The following is a 15,609-nucleotide window of genomic DNA, read 5'->3' as shown; positions in this document are numbered from 1 at the left end:
GTTCCGGGGCCCTCTCTGCACCCACTATTTTGCTAAGCCTGAAATATGCATAAATTGTCATCTGTTGATTAAGTTTTAAAAACCATAGTTTATCATATCCTTGGATTCATACAAGCTCCCACCTACGAAGGAGCTTGGAGCTGGAAAGCGTTGGCCATTATATGTTTAAGCTGCAAACCAGCATCACATTCCTTTCTGCGGTTGGTGAATTAAAAAATGGGTGGGCATTGTTTTCAGAAAATTACATACTGCATTGAATGTTGGGAGGTTTTCAAATTCCACGTAGTCTCTATTTTCTAGGGTTTTCCGATTCTCGCATTTTAACAAAAAAGGAGTGTTTGCAAAAGAAACAGTAACTGAATTGGCTTTGTCACTCCCTCATTGAGAGCAAATAATGATGACGTAGACTGAGTCACCGGGGAAACACTTTTATGCTCGCGTGTGTGGAGAGCAGGGGCTGCTGGGCGAGGTGTGGGCAGCCGCCAAGACGCAGTGGAGGCCCTGCCAGGTGCCCCCCAGGCTGCTGCCCCAGTCCCCACTGACTCCCCCACCCAGCTGAGCGCCCACGGGGGGGGGCAGGAGCCCCTCTGGCTGCCCCACGCCCACCCCCTTCTCCACCCCGAGCGCCCCCGTCTCCTTGTGCAGGTGGCACTTGGCCCTGGGCCTTGCAGGTGACAGCAAAGGGGACAGGGGAGAGGGGCTGGGGCACAGCTGGCTCCCGGGGTCCTTGCACCCAGTGCCTCGAGGCCCGGGGCCCTGCACTTGGGTGCCCTGTGGGAGAGGGGTGCCCTGCGGGGGACTTGGGGTGGAGGAAGACGGCAAGGGCTGCTTGCTGGAGGGAGCCCTGCAGCCCGAAGGTGGTGGCTGGCAGTGAGCTGAGGAGGGGCCTGGCCGGGCACCCCTTCCTGCAGCCCTCACGCAGCCCCCGTGGCCCCCAGCTCCTCAGCCCTTCTCTGGCGCTTGGGACCTGGGATTCAGTGCTGGGAAAACACGCCGGGCAACAGTCTCTGCTGTTCATTTAAGCGGTGGCAGTACCTCCTGGCTGCGCAGGGAGGTGACCCCCGCCTTGGTGGTGGAGGGAGTGTGGGGCCTCGCGGCCGTACAGCCTCATCGATCATGCCACGGCCGGCTGCCCGCCATCTTGTCCCGTTCCGCTTCCCGGGCCCCAAATGCCAAAGGGCGCACGGCACGGGGGCCGCGGTGGCGAACGCTCAGCCAGGCGTGCCTGGCTCTGCCTGTGCCGCGGCAATTTGTTTATCTGTCCAAAGATTACGCAGCTGAAAATCCACAATTTTATGCTGCCTTTGTAAATTACCACGTTGCCTTTGATGAATGTTTCTCCACTTGCGTGGCGGAGGCTTCGCCATCCTGGAGGACGGGCAGTGCCCGTGCACGGCTGCCTTCAGCCCTCCCGGCCGAGGACCCGGCTGCAGAGTAAATCTGCCCTTCAGCTTCCTGCTGCACTGAAGATCATTCTGTTTTACTTCGTAGTCATAAAATCCCGGCTGCCAGCCACGAGCCCCTCCCCGTGCCCTGCACAGTAAAGGCGCCCGGGGGGCCGGCGGCGGGCACGGGAGGCAGCGGGCACCAGCCGGGTGATTCAGCCGCAGATTGCTTTGTGCAGTGGCCTGGGATTCAAAGCGTCGTCTGTTCGTGTTTGAACAGCGCGTCCCGGGTTCATAGCACAGGCTGTCAAAACAAATGTAAACAGGGGAAATGGGATCTAGATGAGCTGCTTCAATTAGAGGAGTCACGTTTTTAAAGGAAGGTCAAACTTGCGCTAATTGCAGTGAGCAGGGAGGTCCCCGGGCTCCCCCAGACCTGCTCCCCAGGGTCCACACAGGACAGGAGGAGGGGACTCCCCCCGCCCCCCATCGCCACCATCCGTCCGGGGAGCCCCGGGGCCGTGACCCCCACACACTGGTCCCTGCCAGGCTGGAGCTCCGGGAGGTGGCAGGTGGGGTGCAGCGGTGCCTTCACAGGGACTGTCCCCCGCCCGCTGCCCCTGCACTGACGCCTCTCTCTGCTTGTGCCACCAGTCGGAAAGTGAAGAGAAGGTTGTCACCTACGACCACATCGGACCCAACGTCTGCATGGGGGACCACAAGGTGAGGTCGGGGGCTCCGGCCAGGGCTGCACCCGGTGGGGAGCAGGGGTCGGGGGGGTGAGGCGGCCCCGGGGGCTCCGGGCGGGTTGCTTCAGCTCCTGTTTTACTAAGTCCTCATAGTCGAGTTTTACAAAGCAGGCCAAACTGGTCAGTTTTTAGTGTATTAGAATAATGAAAGGAAAAGAGAAAGAGGGAAGGGGGGGCAGCAGAAATGAGTAGTTATGTTAGAGTGAAATGCATGATTTTACCATTTGTACAAAGAAAAGGCCCTGGGCCTGCCGCTGCCCACTTCCGAGCGCACCCCTGGCCCTCTGAGGCCCTGCGGGCCGAGCGTGTGGGGTCCCCGGGCCCGGGTCTGGGGTCCTGCGCGGCGAAGGTCGCGTCTGAGCTGCCACTGAGGCCGGCGGACCCCTCCCAGCCTTCGGGCCTCCTGGCCCCGCGTCTCTGGGGCTTCTTTACCTGCACTCCTGGCTGGAAACGCCCTTCTCACCTGTGTGAGGTGCTCCGCGCTCCCGGGGGGCTGCGGGGCGTGGGCTGGCTCCCCGCGGCGCTGCTGACGCCCCCTCCTCTTCTCTCCCGCCGCAAGCCCGTGTTCCTGGCCTTCCGAGTCGCACCTGGGGCAGGTAACCTCACGCCCATGTGCACAAGTGTTGTGTCGTGCAGTGACGTGGTGGTAAATATAAGTCCTTCCCTCAGTTCACCTTTTCTGCAGCTTTTCCTGGTGTGTTTGTGCCTTTAAAAAATGACTCATCCCACAACAGGGAGGCGACGCCAGTGGCACCAGACGCTCCCTCGCGAGGCGGCCCCGCGGCCCGAGGGGACCAGGGCACCGGCGCCCGCAACTCACGCAGCAGCCGCATCGGTCACCCGCCCGAGCGCCACCTGCTAGACCTCGCTTCAGCCTCCGGCGTTCCGGGAAAGCCGCACATACCTCACTGTCTTGTCTGTCCGTGTGACATTAAGTAGAGATACTGGGTTTTTTAAATTAGCCTGTTGCCAAAACTCTAACAGACAGCAAGGAGAGTCTATATTTTAGATCTGTTTTCCATATCTAGTAATTGTCCACGAGGAAAAGCTTCTCCAGCAGAGAAGCCCCTCAGGCGCCCAGGCCGCTCGGCCAGCGGGAGGTGCCCATGGGCGGGACGGAGCCGGGCCGTGTGGCCACGCGAGGACCGGGGGCGGCCAGGGCTCGTCTGCGCCCCCTCCGACGGTGCCCCCCTCCCGTGCCGCTCCTCTACTGCCGCATTGCATGATCGAGCACACTGCAGCTGCTTTCCATTTTTATAGATATAAATATATATATAAATATATATACTTTTTAAAAATAATTTATAAATCCTACCAAAATGTATGCTAAATACACCTTCCAGTATGAGCGCCTGAGAGCGTCCTCTCAGCAGGTAGGATTGGAGCCTGGGAGTCCTTGCGTGTGTGTCGGCCCCGATGTATGAGCCGGACGGTCTGGCCGTGGGGTAGCCATGCCCCCGAGCCCGGCCAGCCAGCCCCTGCCCTCCCCCCACCTCCCCCATCCCGGGCACCCTTAGCAGAATGGACCATTTATAGCTAGGCCTGGGGGTGCCTTTTAAGAATTTTGTAAACTGTTTTGTCTGTCTTTTGTTACTGTTTTATGGTGCCAAGTATTCTACATTAAGACAATAATATTATGGGGGAGATAGAACTAGCCTAGCCTGCTGCCCACAGCAACCGCTTTAACATGGGCTGTACATAAAACATGAAGAGAAACAAATGTGTAAATGTCCTCAGCGCCCAGCTACCAACACCCCACGTAATAACCTTACTGCAAGTACGTTTCTCATCGCACGAAGTACAACCTTAAGAGCTGATTAGCAAGTCTGCTGATGAAACACAAACGTATGTTTTACTGGTTTAATTTAGAACACTACAGAGTTCCTGGACGGCGGTGGCGTCCGGCTGAGCTTGTCTTTGACATAAATCACTACCGGTGCCAAGGGCTCGGCGTCCACTCGCCAACCTTGTTTCCTTGGCAGGACGGTTGGCGTACGCGGGGCTCCGGGTGGGCTCTGCTTGGCGGGGTCTCCGCTCCGAAGGCCTGTAGAGAGGACTGCTCCGGTTCCTAAGCAATAAAAGTGACCATGGTGAAAGAGCTCTGCGTTTTCTCTTCCTTTTCATTTACCCATTTCCCTTGAAATGCTAACTAAAGAGGCCACCTTCGCATCCTCTTATTTAGGAAGCAGCTCCTTAAAAAATCATGGCATTTCATGGTATGAGATACTGTTACAAGCAAATAAGCCATTAGTTGGGAGCAGAACAATAATCTTTTGGATTTTCTACTGTATTAGGAACTCCAGGGATTTAGCCCCGAGGATTTGTCATGGGATTATGTAAATGCATCACTTTCTTCAAAACTTTAAAACTCCTCTGTTCTTAACATGAGCTGAGAGAATCCTTCATTCAAGAAATAGCATTGCTACCTTTAAAAAAAACCAGCCAGCGGCTCAAAAGAAAAGTCTGATTTTTTTAAAACCACTTCAGCTGTGCGGCAGGAAAACGGTGCTTTTCGTTTCTCTTCAACATATTCAAGAATGCCATTGAAGAGAAATCTTATAATTTTAGCAATATCCCATATGGAGATTTGAAATTCAAGCTCAGGAGTTCTGCCCGCTGCACTGCCAGGCGACTCCGTGCAGAAGCAGCTGCAGGAGGAACTGTTAGAGGCGGAACACAGGGAGCCCCCAGCCTTCCCCACTCGCCCCCACCCGGGCAGATGGGAGCCACAGCAGGGGGCTGCCCGGGTGCGCGGTCACCCCAGCCGCCCCAGGTCACCGCCTTCCAACACATGGGTCCCAGAATCCATCCAAGAAAACCAGCCGCCCAGTCTGCAAGGGGAACCTCCAGACACGTCCAGGTACAGAAAAGCCCCAGTGACCTTGTGTGGAGGGTTGGGGGCCGTCCCCGCCGCAGGGGGATGATTTTGGATTTCTCTCTGCAGCCCTAGTTTGAGTTACATGGTGCCTTCTGCCAAGGGAAGTCTATTAAAATTGGAGCCTAACGGCCAAGGTACGGATACATTTCAAAACTGATTTATTCACCTGATATACGTTCATTAGGAATATTTAACTACTCCGGATGAAGGATTTTTTTTTTCCATAATCGAATCAAAATAAGTCAGTGTGAGCTGGGAGCCCAGCAGCAGGAGGGAGGGGCCGGGCGGCGGCTCGCCTTCCCTCGCAGGACCCCGGGGGTGTTTAAATCGGCCCCAAACTCCATCTATCTGGCCCAACTCGGAGGCGGACATCGCCAGGACTCTGCGCCCCTGGGGCGCGCCTCAGTGGCGCGAAGGGAGGCCCTACCTGCCGCGGCGCGGGCGGCCCGAGCCCAGGCTGGAGGGCGGAGGTGCCCGTGGCCCGGCTCCGTCCCCGGCCGGCCCGGCTCAGCGCTCCCGGCGTCGTCCGGCTCCTCACGGCTCCCGCGGCGGCTCCTTCCCGCGCGCCTGCCGGCCCGGGCGTCCCTCGGGGCGCCGCGGGGACGGGGACGGGACCTCCCGGTGCCGCGCCCCAGCCGCGCGGGAACCGGGGCCCCTCGGGCTCGATCCGGAAGAAACAGGCGGTGCAGCCTCCGGAGCCGCGGCTCCGACCCGGACGTGTTAAATAATTTATTGATTATACAAAGTGACTCCGCCAGGCCGCGGCCCGAGCCCCGCGTCCCCGCGCCCACCGAGGGCGCCGCCGGGCTGGGGTCCCCGCCAGCCGAGCCCGCGCCGCGGCCGCGCGGAAACTTATTCTGTAAAAATATCTCTACACCTTCCGCGCGGGTGCCGGGACCCGCCGCTCCCGTCGGGGCCGCTCACAGCGCGTCCCCCGCGCCGCCGCCGCACGGGCTGACCAGCGCCAGGCTCGCGGGCTTGTGCTTCTTGAGCAGCCGCGTGATCTTCTCGTCGTCCGAGTTGGGGTCCAGGGGCCGGTTGTACTCGTCGTCGTCCTCCGCGTCCGAGCCGCCCACCTTCAGCCTCTCGGCGTCCGAGTCCTGCTTCTTCTTGGCCGACGCCATTTCCGCCGCGTGCCGCTTGCGCCACTTGGTCCGGCGGTTCTGGAACCAAACCTGGGGGCGACGCGGCGGTCAGGGGCGCCTCCCGAAGTGCCAGCCCCGCGCCCACCGGCCCGCGCCCTCAGGGCCCACCCCGCCGCGGGGCGTCAGCGCCTCCCGGGCCATTCGCAGGACGCGGGGCCCCGCGCGCCGCAGCCCCTGACGCCGACCGCGCTCACCTTGACCTGGCTCTCGGTCATGCCCAGGGAGTAGGCGAGCCGCGCGCGCTCTGGGCCCGCCAGGTACTTGGTCTGCTCGAAGGTCTTCTCCAGAGCGAAGATCTGCTGGCCCGAGAAGGTCGGCCGCGAGTGCTTCTTCTTGCCGTCCCTGTCCAGGAGCCCGCCGGCCTGGGCTGCAGAGGAGGGCCGGTGAGCGCGGCCCGCCGGCCCGCCCCGCCGCGCACCCGCTGCGCACCCGCCGGCGCCACTTACCCGGGCCGGCCAGGCGCGGGTCCCTCCAGGGCGAGCCCTGCACCACGCCGGGCCAGAAGATGGGCGGGGCGCCCGGGGCAGCTCGGCCAGCGGCTTGGGGTAGCCGCGCGCCACGGCGGCCGCGGGCCCGAAGTAGACGCCGGCCGACGAGGCGAGCCCGTTGAGGCGGGGCAGGCCGCCCAGGAGGCCGCCGCCCGTCGCGCCCACCGGCCGCCCCAGGATGTCGCTGATGCCGTGCGGGGTGCCGAGCGGCAGCTGCGCGCCCAGGCCGCCGAGCGCGGGGCGCCCTTGGAAGCCGGCCGGGCCCTGCAGGGCGTAGGGGAACAGCGACGTCTTCATCTCGGCCATGTTGTGCAGCGCGGCCAGCGGCGCGCTGCTCAGCACGAACGCGCCCGGGCGGTTAGCGTCCATGGGCGCCGCCGCCGCCGGCCCGGGCGCCATCCGGGCCCCGCCGCCGCCGCCCCGCGCCGCCAGCCGGCCGGGGAAGTTTGCGCGCGGCCCGGGGCGGCGCCGGCGAGCACGCGGGGGCGCGGGCGGGCTCCGACGGCCCGGCGGGAGGGCGGCCGGCGGGGCGGGACGGGCGACCCAGCGGCGGGGGGACGCGCGCGGGTAGGCGGCGGCGGCGGCAGCAGCGACTCCTGGGCGGCTAGGAGCGGCCCGCGCGGACCGGACGCGCTGATAACCGCGGGGCCCGGGCGCGGCGCGCGCGCTGATTGGCCGCCGGCGCCCGCGGCCCGGCCATTGGCCAGGCCCCGTCTACGCGCCCGCGGCCGCCGCACTCCATGAAGGGCCCATTAGCGCGGCAGGGGCTTCCTGGCTGTAAATTTGCCCCCTGATTTATCTCCCCGGGGACGGAATAAATCCCGCTGGATGGGAGTTTAGTTAGGCAAAGGTTTTAATGGGAAATCAGGATTAAAAAAAAAAAATACGAGAACATACATTCTCGCCGGAAAGAATGCAGATGCGAGGCCCCGATGGCGCGCGGCCCGCGGGGAGGCAGCCAGCGCCGTCGGGTTGCCCGCATGCGCCCCGTCCCGCGGCTCCCCGCCGGCCAGGGCCTCCAGAACGGCAGGAGCGAAAGCTGCGGCCCGAGGCAGAGGGAGGGAGCCGGCCTCGGGGTCCCCAGGGCCAAATGACCAGACTTGGCCCCGCAGGAATCCGCTTGTTGTTTCGCCAACAAACAGCGGTGGCGGGGCCTGTCCCGGGGCCACTGGCACAAGCGACACACGTCGTACGCGGCCGCTGGATGCCCGGCCACTGGCTCTCGCGCGCTGCCTAGCGGTTTCCCGGCCCGTGGCACTGGCGGAGCTGTCTCCCGCCGGCTGCCGGGGCGCGCAGGCAGCCCGGGCTTCCCCTTCGGGGATTTGACGGATGCGGGGTCGCCCTTCGGTTCCCGGGAGATAGCCCGAGCTCTGAGCGCTGTGGTCCCGCGCCCTCGCGCCTGGGCCGCTCTCCGGAGAAGCACAGACCCGCCCGGAAGAAGGGGTGGACCCCAGCTGGCTCAAGGCCCCGAAGCGCGGCCTTCAGGTGGGCTTTGGGGGCGCATGTGGTCCTGGCGAACTCCTCTGGGTACAAAGAGCCTCCCCCCAACCCCCGGGGAACGGCTGCATCAAATGAAATCACAGTCCACTCCGGCCCAGCGGGCAGCAGGTGCTGGGAGTTGTCGCCACCGTCCTCGTGGCGGCGTCACATGCATCTACCGTATTTCACCGTCAATGTTTAGTAAGAATTAACGGCTGTTACTCTTACTCGCTGCGACTGGGAGCTGACCCGAGTGTGTGAGCCGGCGGCCGTTTCGTGGCTGGGGGAACCGTGCGCGCAAGGGGGCCTCTCGGGCCTGGTGCAGTTGGTTAGCAACGACTTTCCCGCCTCGCCCAGGCCGCCAGGGGCTTGGTGCCGCCGGTGAAGACCACCCTTGCGGCTCTCTGCAGGGGCTCAGCGTCCAATCGCGCCGCGCCCCCCGGGGGCCCTTTTTCGTTTTGTAGAGTTAGTGACGAGGGCGCGGTGCGCAGCGTGGAGTCCTTGGCTTGTTGCTGGGCAGCCCGTGGGGTGCAGGGTGCACGCCAGGGGCCGAGCCTGCCCATGGAGGTGTCTCTCCCTGGTTTCCCGGGCCGGGCCGCACCCGGGGATCCGGGCGCCGCTGCCCCAGCAGGCGAGCAGGCCGAGCCGGGAAGGGCCGGAGCAGCCAGCGCGCTTTCCACTGGGCCCCGCGCTGCCAAGGGCGCGGGGTTCGCAAGCCCTAAGTCCCACCCCTGGTCGCGTTCACGCACCACCCCTCGGAGGTGTGTGCCCCGGGGATCTGGCCGCAGGAGGACCCTCCGGAGCAGGGTTTGGGCCCCTCTGCGCCGCCCGGCTTGGAGAGGCGGGGCCGGGTCGAAGGAGGGGGCGGGGCGGGCTTTCCCCTCCGCAGCCCTGGGCCTTTACTCCCCAATGCTGGACCCTCCACGGGCGGTGGCGGGCTGACGGCGGTGTCGCCGGGCGGGAGGGAAATGCGGGCGGGACGGCAGGTGCCGGTGACCCCGTCGCGGAGGCAGGACAGACGCCCCTGGGCTCCGAGGCCGCGCTTGGGCGCCTCACAAAGCCGGGGTGGGGCCTCCCGAGCCCTTTCTTCTGGCGCAGGAAACAGAGAGCCCGAGTCGCCGCCCTGCGCCCCGGAGACCCGGGTCTGTCCCGACCGGCCGGGCCCTCCCTGGGCTGCGGCTGGAACGCATGGGCTCGCAAGTGGGGCTGCTGTCCCCGCTGGCTGCAGCGTGCGCGGCCCTCGGGGCGGCCGCGGTGGGAAGGGCCGGGGTTTGGGGGTCCCGGGGGAGTGTGGGGAGGGCAGTTTGGCCGTTTCCCTCCCCACGGTCTTCTGGCCGCCGGTCCGGCCCGGCGCATCGGGGTTCCCAAGCCCCGGACGCCCTCCTCCAGCTGCCGGTTAACCTCCGCCCGCTCCCCCCGCGGGCCGCACCCCGCCAACCACCGCCTCCCCCGAGGCCCAGATAGACGGAGCGTCGGTCCCGCCGGAAGGGAGACGGGGCCAGTCACCTCCCCGCCCTGCGAAGTCTCCCCGAGTGGAGACGGCGGCCCGCTCGGCTCAGCCGGAACATCTTGGGGGAGAGCGAGAAGGTGCCGTTTTGCAGAGACCTTCATTCCTTCAACAAGAATCACTGGGCGCCAAGTAGGAGCCTGGTGCCCTGGGGGACCCCCCACCCCCTCCCCAGCCACCGTCAGGCCAGGAGAACTCGGGAGGGGGCCTGAAGGAAGAGAAGGGCGGGAAGGGCTGGGGGGTGGGGGGAGGCTGCTTCAGGAAAGAGGGTCCGGGAAATGTCTGGGGGAGGGGACAGCAGGTGCCCGTGATGGGGGAAGGGCGGGGAGGGGCAGGCCCGGGGCGGGAAAGGGGTTTGCATTTTGTTTTCAGCCCAAGGAGGCCACTGGGTGCTCAGAGGCCCTGATCGGTCAGTTGGACACTGTCCACGTGGGAGGTCTCTGGACCGTTGTGACCCGACCACGCCCACTCTGGGCTGGTGTCTCCAGGAGAGGGGGCGGGTCCGCCCTCTGCAGACCACCGAGTGTCTTGGAGCAAGTTCTCAGCCTCTCCGAGACGAGGCAAGGAAACACATCAGTGCTTCAGACAGAGGGGGCTTGACTCGGGGGCCCCACGGGGCCGCTGGGCCAAACCGCCATGAGGGGCCACCCACCGGCCTCGGGGGACAAAAGGGAAGACACCGGAGCTCAAGGATGGCCCCAGGGGCTGGTACTCAGACCCCGGCACGAGGGGGCACTTTGTGGCCGCGGGCACCTCTGGGGACAGGAAGGTTCTGGAATTGCTGAGAGAAGCCAGGGCTGGGCAAACCCCACCCAAACCACAGCGCCGCTTCCAGCAGCCCCTCTCCCCGCAGCCGCCGGGACCCCCCCTTCCAGGCTCCAGGGAGGAGCACACACCGCGACCCCCAGCCGGGTCCCAGGGCTGGGAGCAGACACAGTGGAAAGGCCCGGGGGTGGGGCGGGCCAGGCGGGTGGGGGTCCCCAGGCCCAGCTCGTGCCCCAACCCCGCTGCTGCGCCCCGCTCTTCCTCTGCATTTTTACCCAGGAAGGGACTCCCGACAGCCACATCTCCGTAACCGGCTCAGGGTCCCCAGGGGCTTCCACCCCACCTACGCGAGGCTCTCGCCACCCTCCGAGGACCCCGTCATGGACCTCCTCGACTGCCCCCCGGAGAGTTCTTCCGCTTCCGTGCCTGGCTCAGGTCATCCCCGCCCTCCGCCCCCTGCCTGAGCCCCGAGCTGCTCGGCCATTGCCTGGACAAATGCCGCCGGCCACTCCCTCCCCAGCACACTGGCTGCAAGGACCCCAATCCCACAGCCACCTGCCGGACTCCATAACCACTCTTGGGTGAGCCAGAGACCCTGCACCAGTGTCTTGGGGTTCAGGGGGGTTCCCGGAGCCTGGAGTCAGGGGTGGGGGGGGAGGCCATGCCGGCCCAGCCCCCTCCCCCGGGGCAGGCCTGGGGAGCCCCTAGGAGGAGCTTCCCCACCACCGGGCTGGAGGGCGGCTGCGGGGAGCTGAGGAAGCCAGAAATCCAGATCCTTTGTTTGCTGTTCCTTGTTGCAGCTGCGTTCCAGACTCCTGCCCTGTCTGTGTGCTGCAGAGGGGTCGGCGCTGCCCTCTCACCTGGGGGTCAGCGGCCCTTCTCCCGATTGCCAACCCCCGTCACCCTCGGGGCGGCCAGTGGTGGCCGAGGGGGGCTTGTTTGTCCTGGGAGCCGAGACCGCAGGCTCGCCCTGCCCCTGCCCCAAGAAGGTTCTGGCAAGGCCCTAGGAAGGGAACCCTGCAGGTGTGAGGAGCCTGGAGGGGGCTGGGGGGGCAGAGGCCCCCAGTTGCTCACCTCTCCCTGGGTGCGGGTCAGGGATGGCGGGGTGGGGACGCCCCTCAGAAGTCTCCCCAGGACCCTCCTGGGGGCTCACTCCCTCACCCCCCCTCAGCAGACCCTCCAGCTTCCTGGGACCTAAAAGCTACACCACGCTGCAGTACCCCGCGCTGCACCCCCTGCTCTTATGCCCTTATTTCTTTAAAAGTGATTTATTTCAATAAATGGAAGCCACAGAGAATAACGTAGTAAGAACCTGTCCTCCAAACGGGTTTTTTTGATCATGAAGCCACCCTAGCCTCACCACTCCGACCAAAGCGCCCGCTCGCCCTGATGGAGCCCCGGGGCGGCAGCCTGTCCGCGGACCCCGCTCCCGTGACTTCCCGCCCTCTCCTCTGGCCGTGTCCACCATGCTGGGTGCTGCATTCCGCACACACGCGGGGGGTGGGGTGGACACTGGGACTCGCGTTCTCCCCTTGGACTAAGCCCCGGGGTCCTGCGTGGTGAGGAAGAACGAGCCCCCGAGGGGGTGGCAGCTCGGGGTGGCCAGGCCACGGGAGACCCTCGTCTTCCCTGCTCCACTGGGGACCCTGGGTCGAGGTGACCCACAGAGGCCAGCCGATGGTGCCAGGGAGGGCGCCATGACTGGCCAGGGATCCGATGGTGTCGCAGGTGAACTGAGGGGGTCCACAGTGCCCCAGGAGATGCCAGCCAGTGTCTGCCCAGGGCCTGGTCAGTCAGAGGCCAGCAGGACGCGGGGGGGGGGGGGGCAGGGCACAGTCTGGAAGTCTCAGGGGACAGCAGGAGGCCCTCAGTGCACAGCTACATCGCCTGCTTCTCATGGAAAGATGTCCTTTTAGACTGGGAGAGATGCAGCCACCTGGGTTTCAGGTATCCTTCTGCGGAGGAGCAGGCCAGGTGACCAGCTGGAGAATGTGGGGCAGCCTGGGGAGGAGCTGGTCTCTTTGCTCCGTCTCGAGTGCTGTTACAAGGACAGACTGGGGTGGCGGGGTCTCCTCGGATTTGAGGTCCTTTCTGCTGTGGCCACACACAGCTCCGGGCCTGTCCTGGCCACCGCGGGCTCCCTCTGCTGGCGGATGTCCACTCACGTCCTTCCCTTCTCAGGTCAGATTCTAGAAGGACCGACCCGGGCTTGCCCCCAGCCCTGCTCAGCACAGGGTCGGGTTCGGGCTCCCCACACCTCCCCCCAACTTGCCAGGGTCACGAGAGACCCCTCCCCAAGCTCTTGAAGCCCCCTGGCCTAGGGACAGCCCGCTTGTCCTCTTGACCTCCCTGCCGACCCCTCCTTTTCCCAGGCCCCCTTCCCCACTCCCACCTCACCCTCAGGCTCTCTTGCCCCCCCTTGGCTCTGGGGGCCCTTGTGTCCCACTCCTGGCCACCTGGTCCTCTGCAGTCGCCTCCAAGCAAGCTGAGCCAGGAGCAGGTTCTAGCACCTTCTACAACACCCAGCAAGCGGTGCACCCACCCTCTCCACCTCAGAAGGGCCAGGCTGTGGCCTGCACCCCAATGAGGACATTCTGAACCTGTGCTGGACGCACCGGCAGGGCCGGGTGGAGCCGGCGGGGGAGGGGGAGGGGGCTGCGCGCGGCCGGGGAGGCCTCCCGGTCCCGACAGCCCAGTGTCCTTCAGGCAAGGACGAGGCCATAGGCTGTAAATCAGCGCAGGGCGGCCGAGCAGAGCTCCCGGGCAATGAGCGCGGCCTAACTGGGTCCCCTTCTCTCCGGCGCCTCGGCCGGGATGAGCTGCGGGGCTCTCAGCGGCGGTGGGGCCCCGAGGGGCGCCTGGCCACGCGCCCACCCTCTCCGCAGGGGTCTCCCCGGGGCGGGCGCGGCCCCCAGCGCTCCGGTGCCGGGCCGGGAGGCTCTTCCCGACGACCCCCGACCGAAGCCCGTGGAGAAGCCGCTCCCGGGGCGCCCCTGCCCAGCCCCGCGGCCCGAGCTCCGGGCGGTGTCCCCGTCCCCGTCTTCACGAAGCGCCTGTCCCGGCGCAGATTAATCGGCCGCGGTGCACCACGACGGCTCCCTGCCTTGAGGCGGCCGCGGAGCCCAGCTAGCCGGAGGCCACGCACCCGGTGCCGGGCGCGCAGGGCCTGGGTGGCGCGTGTCCCGCGCCCGAGGGGCCCCTCGCGTCGCCAGCGTCCGCGCAGGTTCGAGTCTCCGTGAGCCGCGGCCCCAGGGGGCGGGGACACTTCCTGCTAACCCCCGCAACCCCCGCGCCCCCCGCGCCCCCCGCAGCTGCCCCGCGCGTCTCCACCTCCCGCCCCCGGTTCCCGGCGGCCGCGCGTGCGCGCTGGGGCTGTGGTGGGGCCGGGGACCTGCAGCGGCACCGCGTGCTGCGGAGGGGGCTCGTCAGCACTGCGGCTGCGGCTGCGCCCTTTAGGGGCGTCCTCCTGCGCTCCGGCCAAGGCCGCGTCCCCCACACCTTTGGGGAAAGGAAGGTGGTCAGAGATTTGGGTGGGAAGCAATTATTTTTCAAACAACTTTTTTTCTGGTTATGAAGGTGAAATTGAGCGCAAGTAGAAAATTAGGTCTCCCCCAATCTCAGGCCCCTGAAATGTCCTTTGATGATATGGTGAACATCTTCCCATACCCTTCTCCGGTAGTTCACCCTTCACTCATTCACCAAAGGCCGCCTGCTCTCCTGGGGGCACTGCCTGTGGCGGAGACGACCAGGAACAGAGCACACAAAAGCTGCTGCGCGCCGGCCATCGCATTCTATGAGACTCCTTCTCCCACCTGACACGCGCAGCACTAGCCAGTCTGCTCTCCTTCCCTCAGCTCTATGGTGTGGATGTCTTGATCTAACAAAAATGCAGACTTCCACCACTGTCCGTTGCTATAGGCTGTTCTCCTATAATTTATAAAACCAGCACATTAGAATTTTTTTTCCTGCAGCTTTTCACCTTTAGAAACCTCACTGTCATAAATAAAATGTACATACGCACCTTTTGACTCTCCTTTTAGGATATGTTGCTACCAGTTTTTGATCGAACTGGGGAGTCCTGGTTTGGACGTCATCCACGTAGAGGCTGCATTTAAAATGAAGGGGCTGGGCGTGATAAAGAAGGGGGCGCAGGGGAGGGGATGCGAGAGGAGATGACCCAGGACTGCGGTTGGTGAAGGAGGTTTCCAGAAGCAGGAGGTGATCCAGAGGATCCAGGAGGTCACTGGGGCCCTGGAAAGAGCAGTTTTGATGAAGCCAGAGGTCAATTCCTGGGTAAATATCTGAAGACAGAGAAACAAGATTTGTTGGAGATGGGACATAGGGTGTGGGGGACGGAGAAAACACCTCTAAGGTCTCCACTCTGAGCAATAGAAGGGTGTTGCCCCTGAGATGGGAATATTGGGGTGAAGTAGGGCCACAGAGTGAGGGAGAAAGTTGTGATCAAGGTTAAGTCCACTCAAGGCACACGTGAGGCCTTCAATTGGAGATGTCCCAGGCAATTGGGCGTCACATCTGCTTGCAGGGGATAGGCAGACAGGAAATGTGAATTTGGGGCCACCTGAGTTGGGCTGAGCTCGCCCGGGCTGACCTAGTCGGCATTTGGGGGGTTGTCCTTGACCGTGTGGGATGGTCCAAGCACCCCAGGGACAGCAGTGTGCCCCGCCCAGCCCTGGTCACGTGGAACTTTCAGGAGCCTCCGGGGGTGACACTGGCCTCATGGAGGGTCACAGAGAGCAGATCCAGAGGATGGGGACGAGCAGGAAGAGCTGGCATGGAAGGCTGTGGAAGTGAGGACGGGGGTGCAGGACCCCAGAGGCGTGCGGTCTCCCGGAAGCCAGTGACGAGGACATTGAAGAGGGAGATTCTCGGCCACCAATAGACCAGCAAATACGAGGATGGGCGATTGCCTTTCATTTGGTGACACAGATGCCACTGGTGACCTTGACAGAGCAATTTCTGTGGATGGATGGAGTCAGAAACCTGACTTGGGGTTCAAGAAAGAGCCCGGTTTCCCCCCGCAAGGCAGAGCGTGATTCTAGCTGTAGCTTTCTCGATTTCCTCAATTAACTGAGCACAGCCCGGGCCGTCTCCTCTCCGACATCCTGGTGCCCGAGGCCGACCCCTGGGTGCGGTGCTTCTCGAGAAGCACTGAGATGCGCGGGGAGCTGGGCCAGCCCCTCAGGCCGGGGCTG

The 15,609-nt window shown here is 64.2% G+C and overlaps 3 protein-coding genes across 3 annotated transcripts in view; 2 read left to right on the top strand and 1 right to left on the bottom strand.

Annotated features, from left to right (window-relative positions):
* INPP5A (inositol polyphosphate-5-phosphatase A) overlaps window positions 1–2,773 on the top strand; it is a 203,136-nt gene extending 200,363 nt beyond the window's left edge. The window contains 3 exon segments of the mRNA XM_037804264.1: window positions 2,040–2,108; window positions 2,694–2,730; window positions 2,733–2,773. Of these exon segments, the coding sequence (XP_037660192.1) occupies window positions 2,040–2,108; window positions 2,694–2,730; window positions 2,733–2,773 (147 nt within the window).
* A 1,207-nt stretch (window positions 2,774–3,980) lies between these two features.
* NKX6-2 (NK6 homeobox 2) lies at window positions 3,981–7,059 on the bottom strand. The gene is given in 5 exon segments (XM_037804265.1): window positions 3,981–4,202; window positions 5,440–6,187; window positions 6,352–6,524; window positions 6,604–6,679; window positions 6,682–7,059. Coding segments are annotated over 4 exon segments (867 nt in total). The 5' UTR covers window positions 7,045–7,059; the 3' UTR covers window positions 3,981–4,202; window positions 5,440–5,932.
* A 2,960-nt stretch (window positions 7,060–10,019) lies between these two features.
* On the top strand, window positions 10,020–11,681 carry LOC119510897 (nascent polypeptide-associated complex subunit alpha, muscle-specific form-like). Its single transcript, XM_037805331.1, has 2 exons — window positions 10,020–10,977; window positions 11,197–11,681. The coding sequence occupies exons 1-2, from the start codon at window positions 10,268–10,270 to the stop codon at window positions 11,423–11,425; spliced, it is 939 nt and encodes a 312-aa protein (XP_037661259.1). The 5' UTR covers window positions 10,020–10,267; the 3' UTR covers window positions 11,426–11,681.
* The last annotated feature ends 3,928 nt before the right edge of the window (window positions 11,682–15,609 follow it).

Source organism: Choloepus didactylus, chromosome 15 (assembly GCF_015220235.1).
Source record: "Choloepus didactylus isolate mChoDid1 chromosome 15, mChoDid1.pri, whole genome shotgun sequence".
NCBI classification, from domain to species: domain Eukaryota; kingdom Metazoa; phylum Chordata; class Mammalia; order Pilosa; family Megalonychidae; genus Choloepus; species Choloepus didactylus.
This window is presented reverse-complemented; position numbering and strand designations above follow the sequence as displayed.

Bases quoted from the DNA above. Each gene is read 5' to 3' on its own strand.
- LOC119510897 (XM_037805331.1), top strand. From the start codon at position 10,268: ATGAGGGGCCACCCACCGGCCTCGGGGGACAAAAGGGAAGACACCGGA. The intron at 10,978-11,196 runs GTGAGCCAGAGA...TCCTTGTTGCAG, and splicing joins GACTCCATAACCACTCTTGG to CTGCGTTCCAGACTCCTGCC.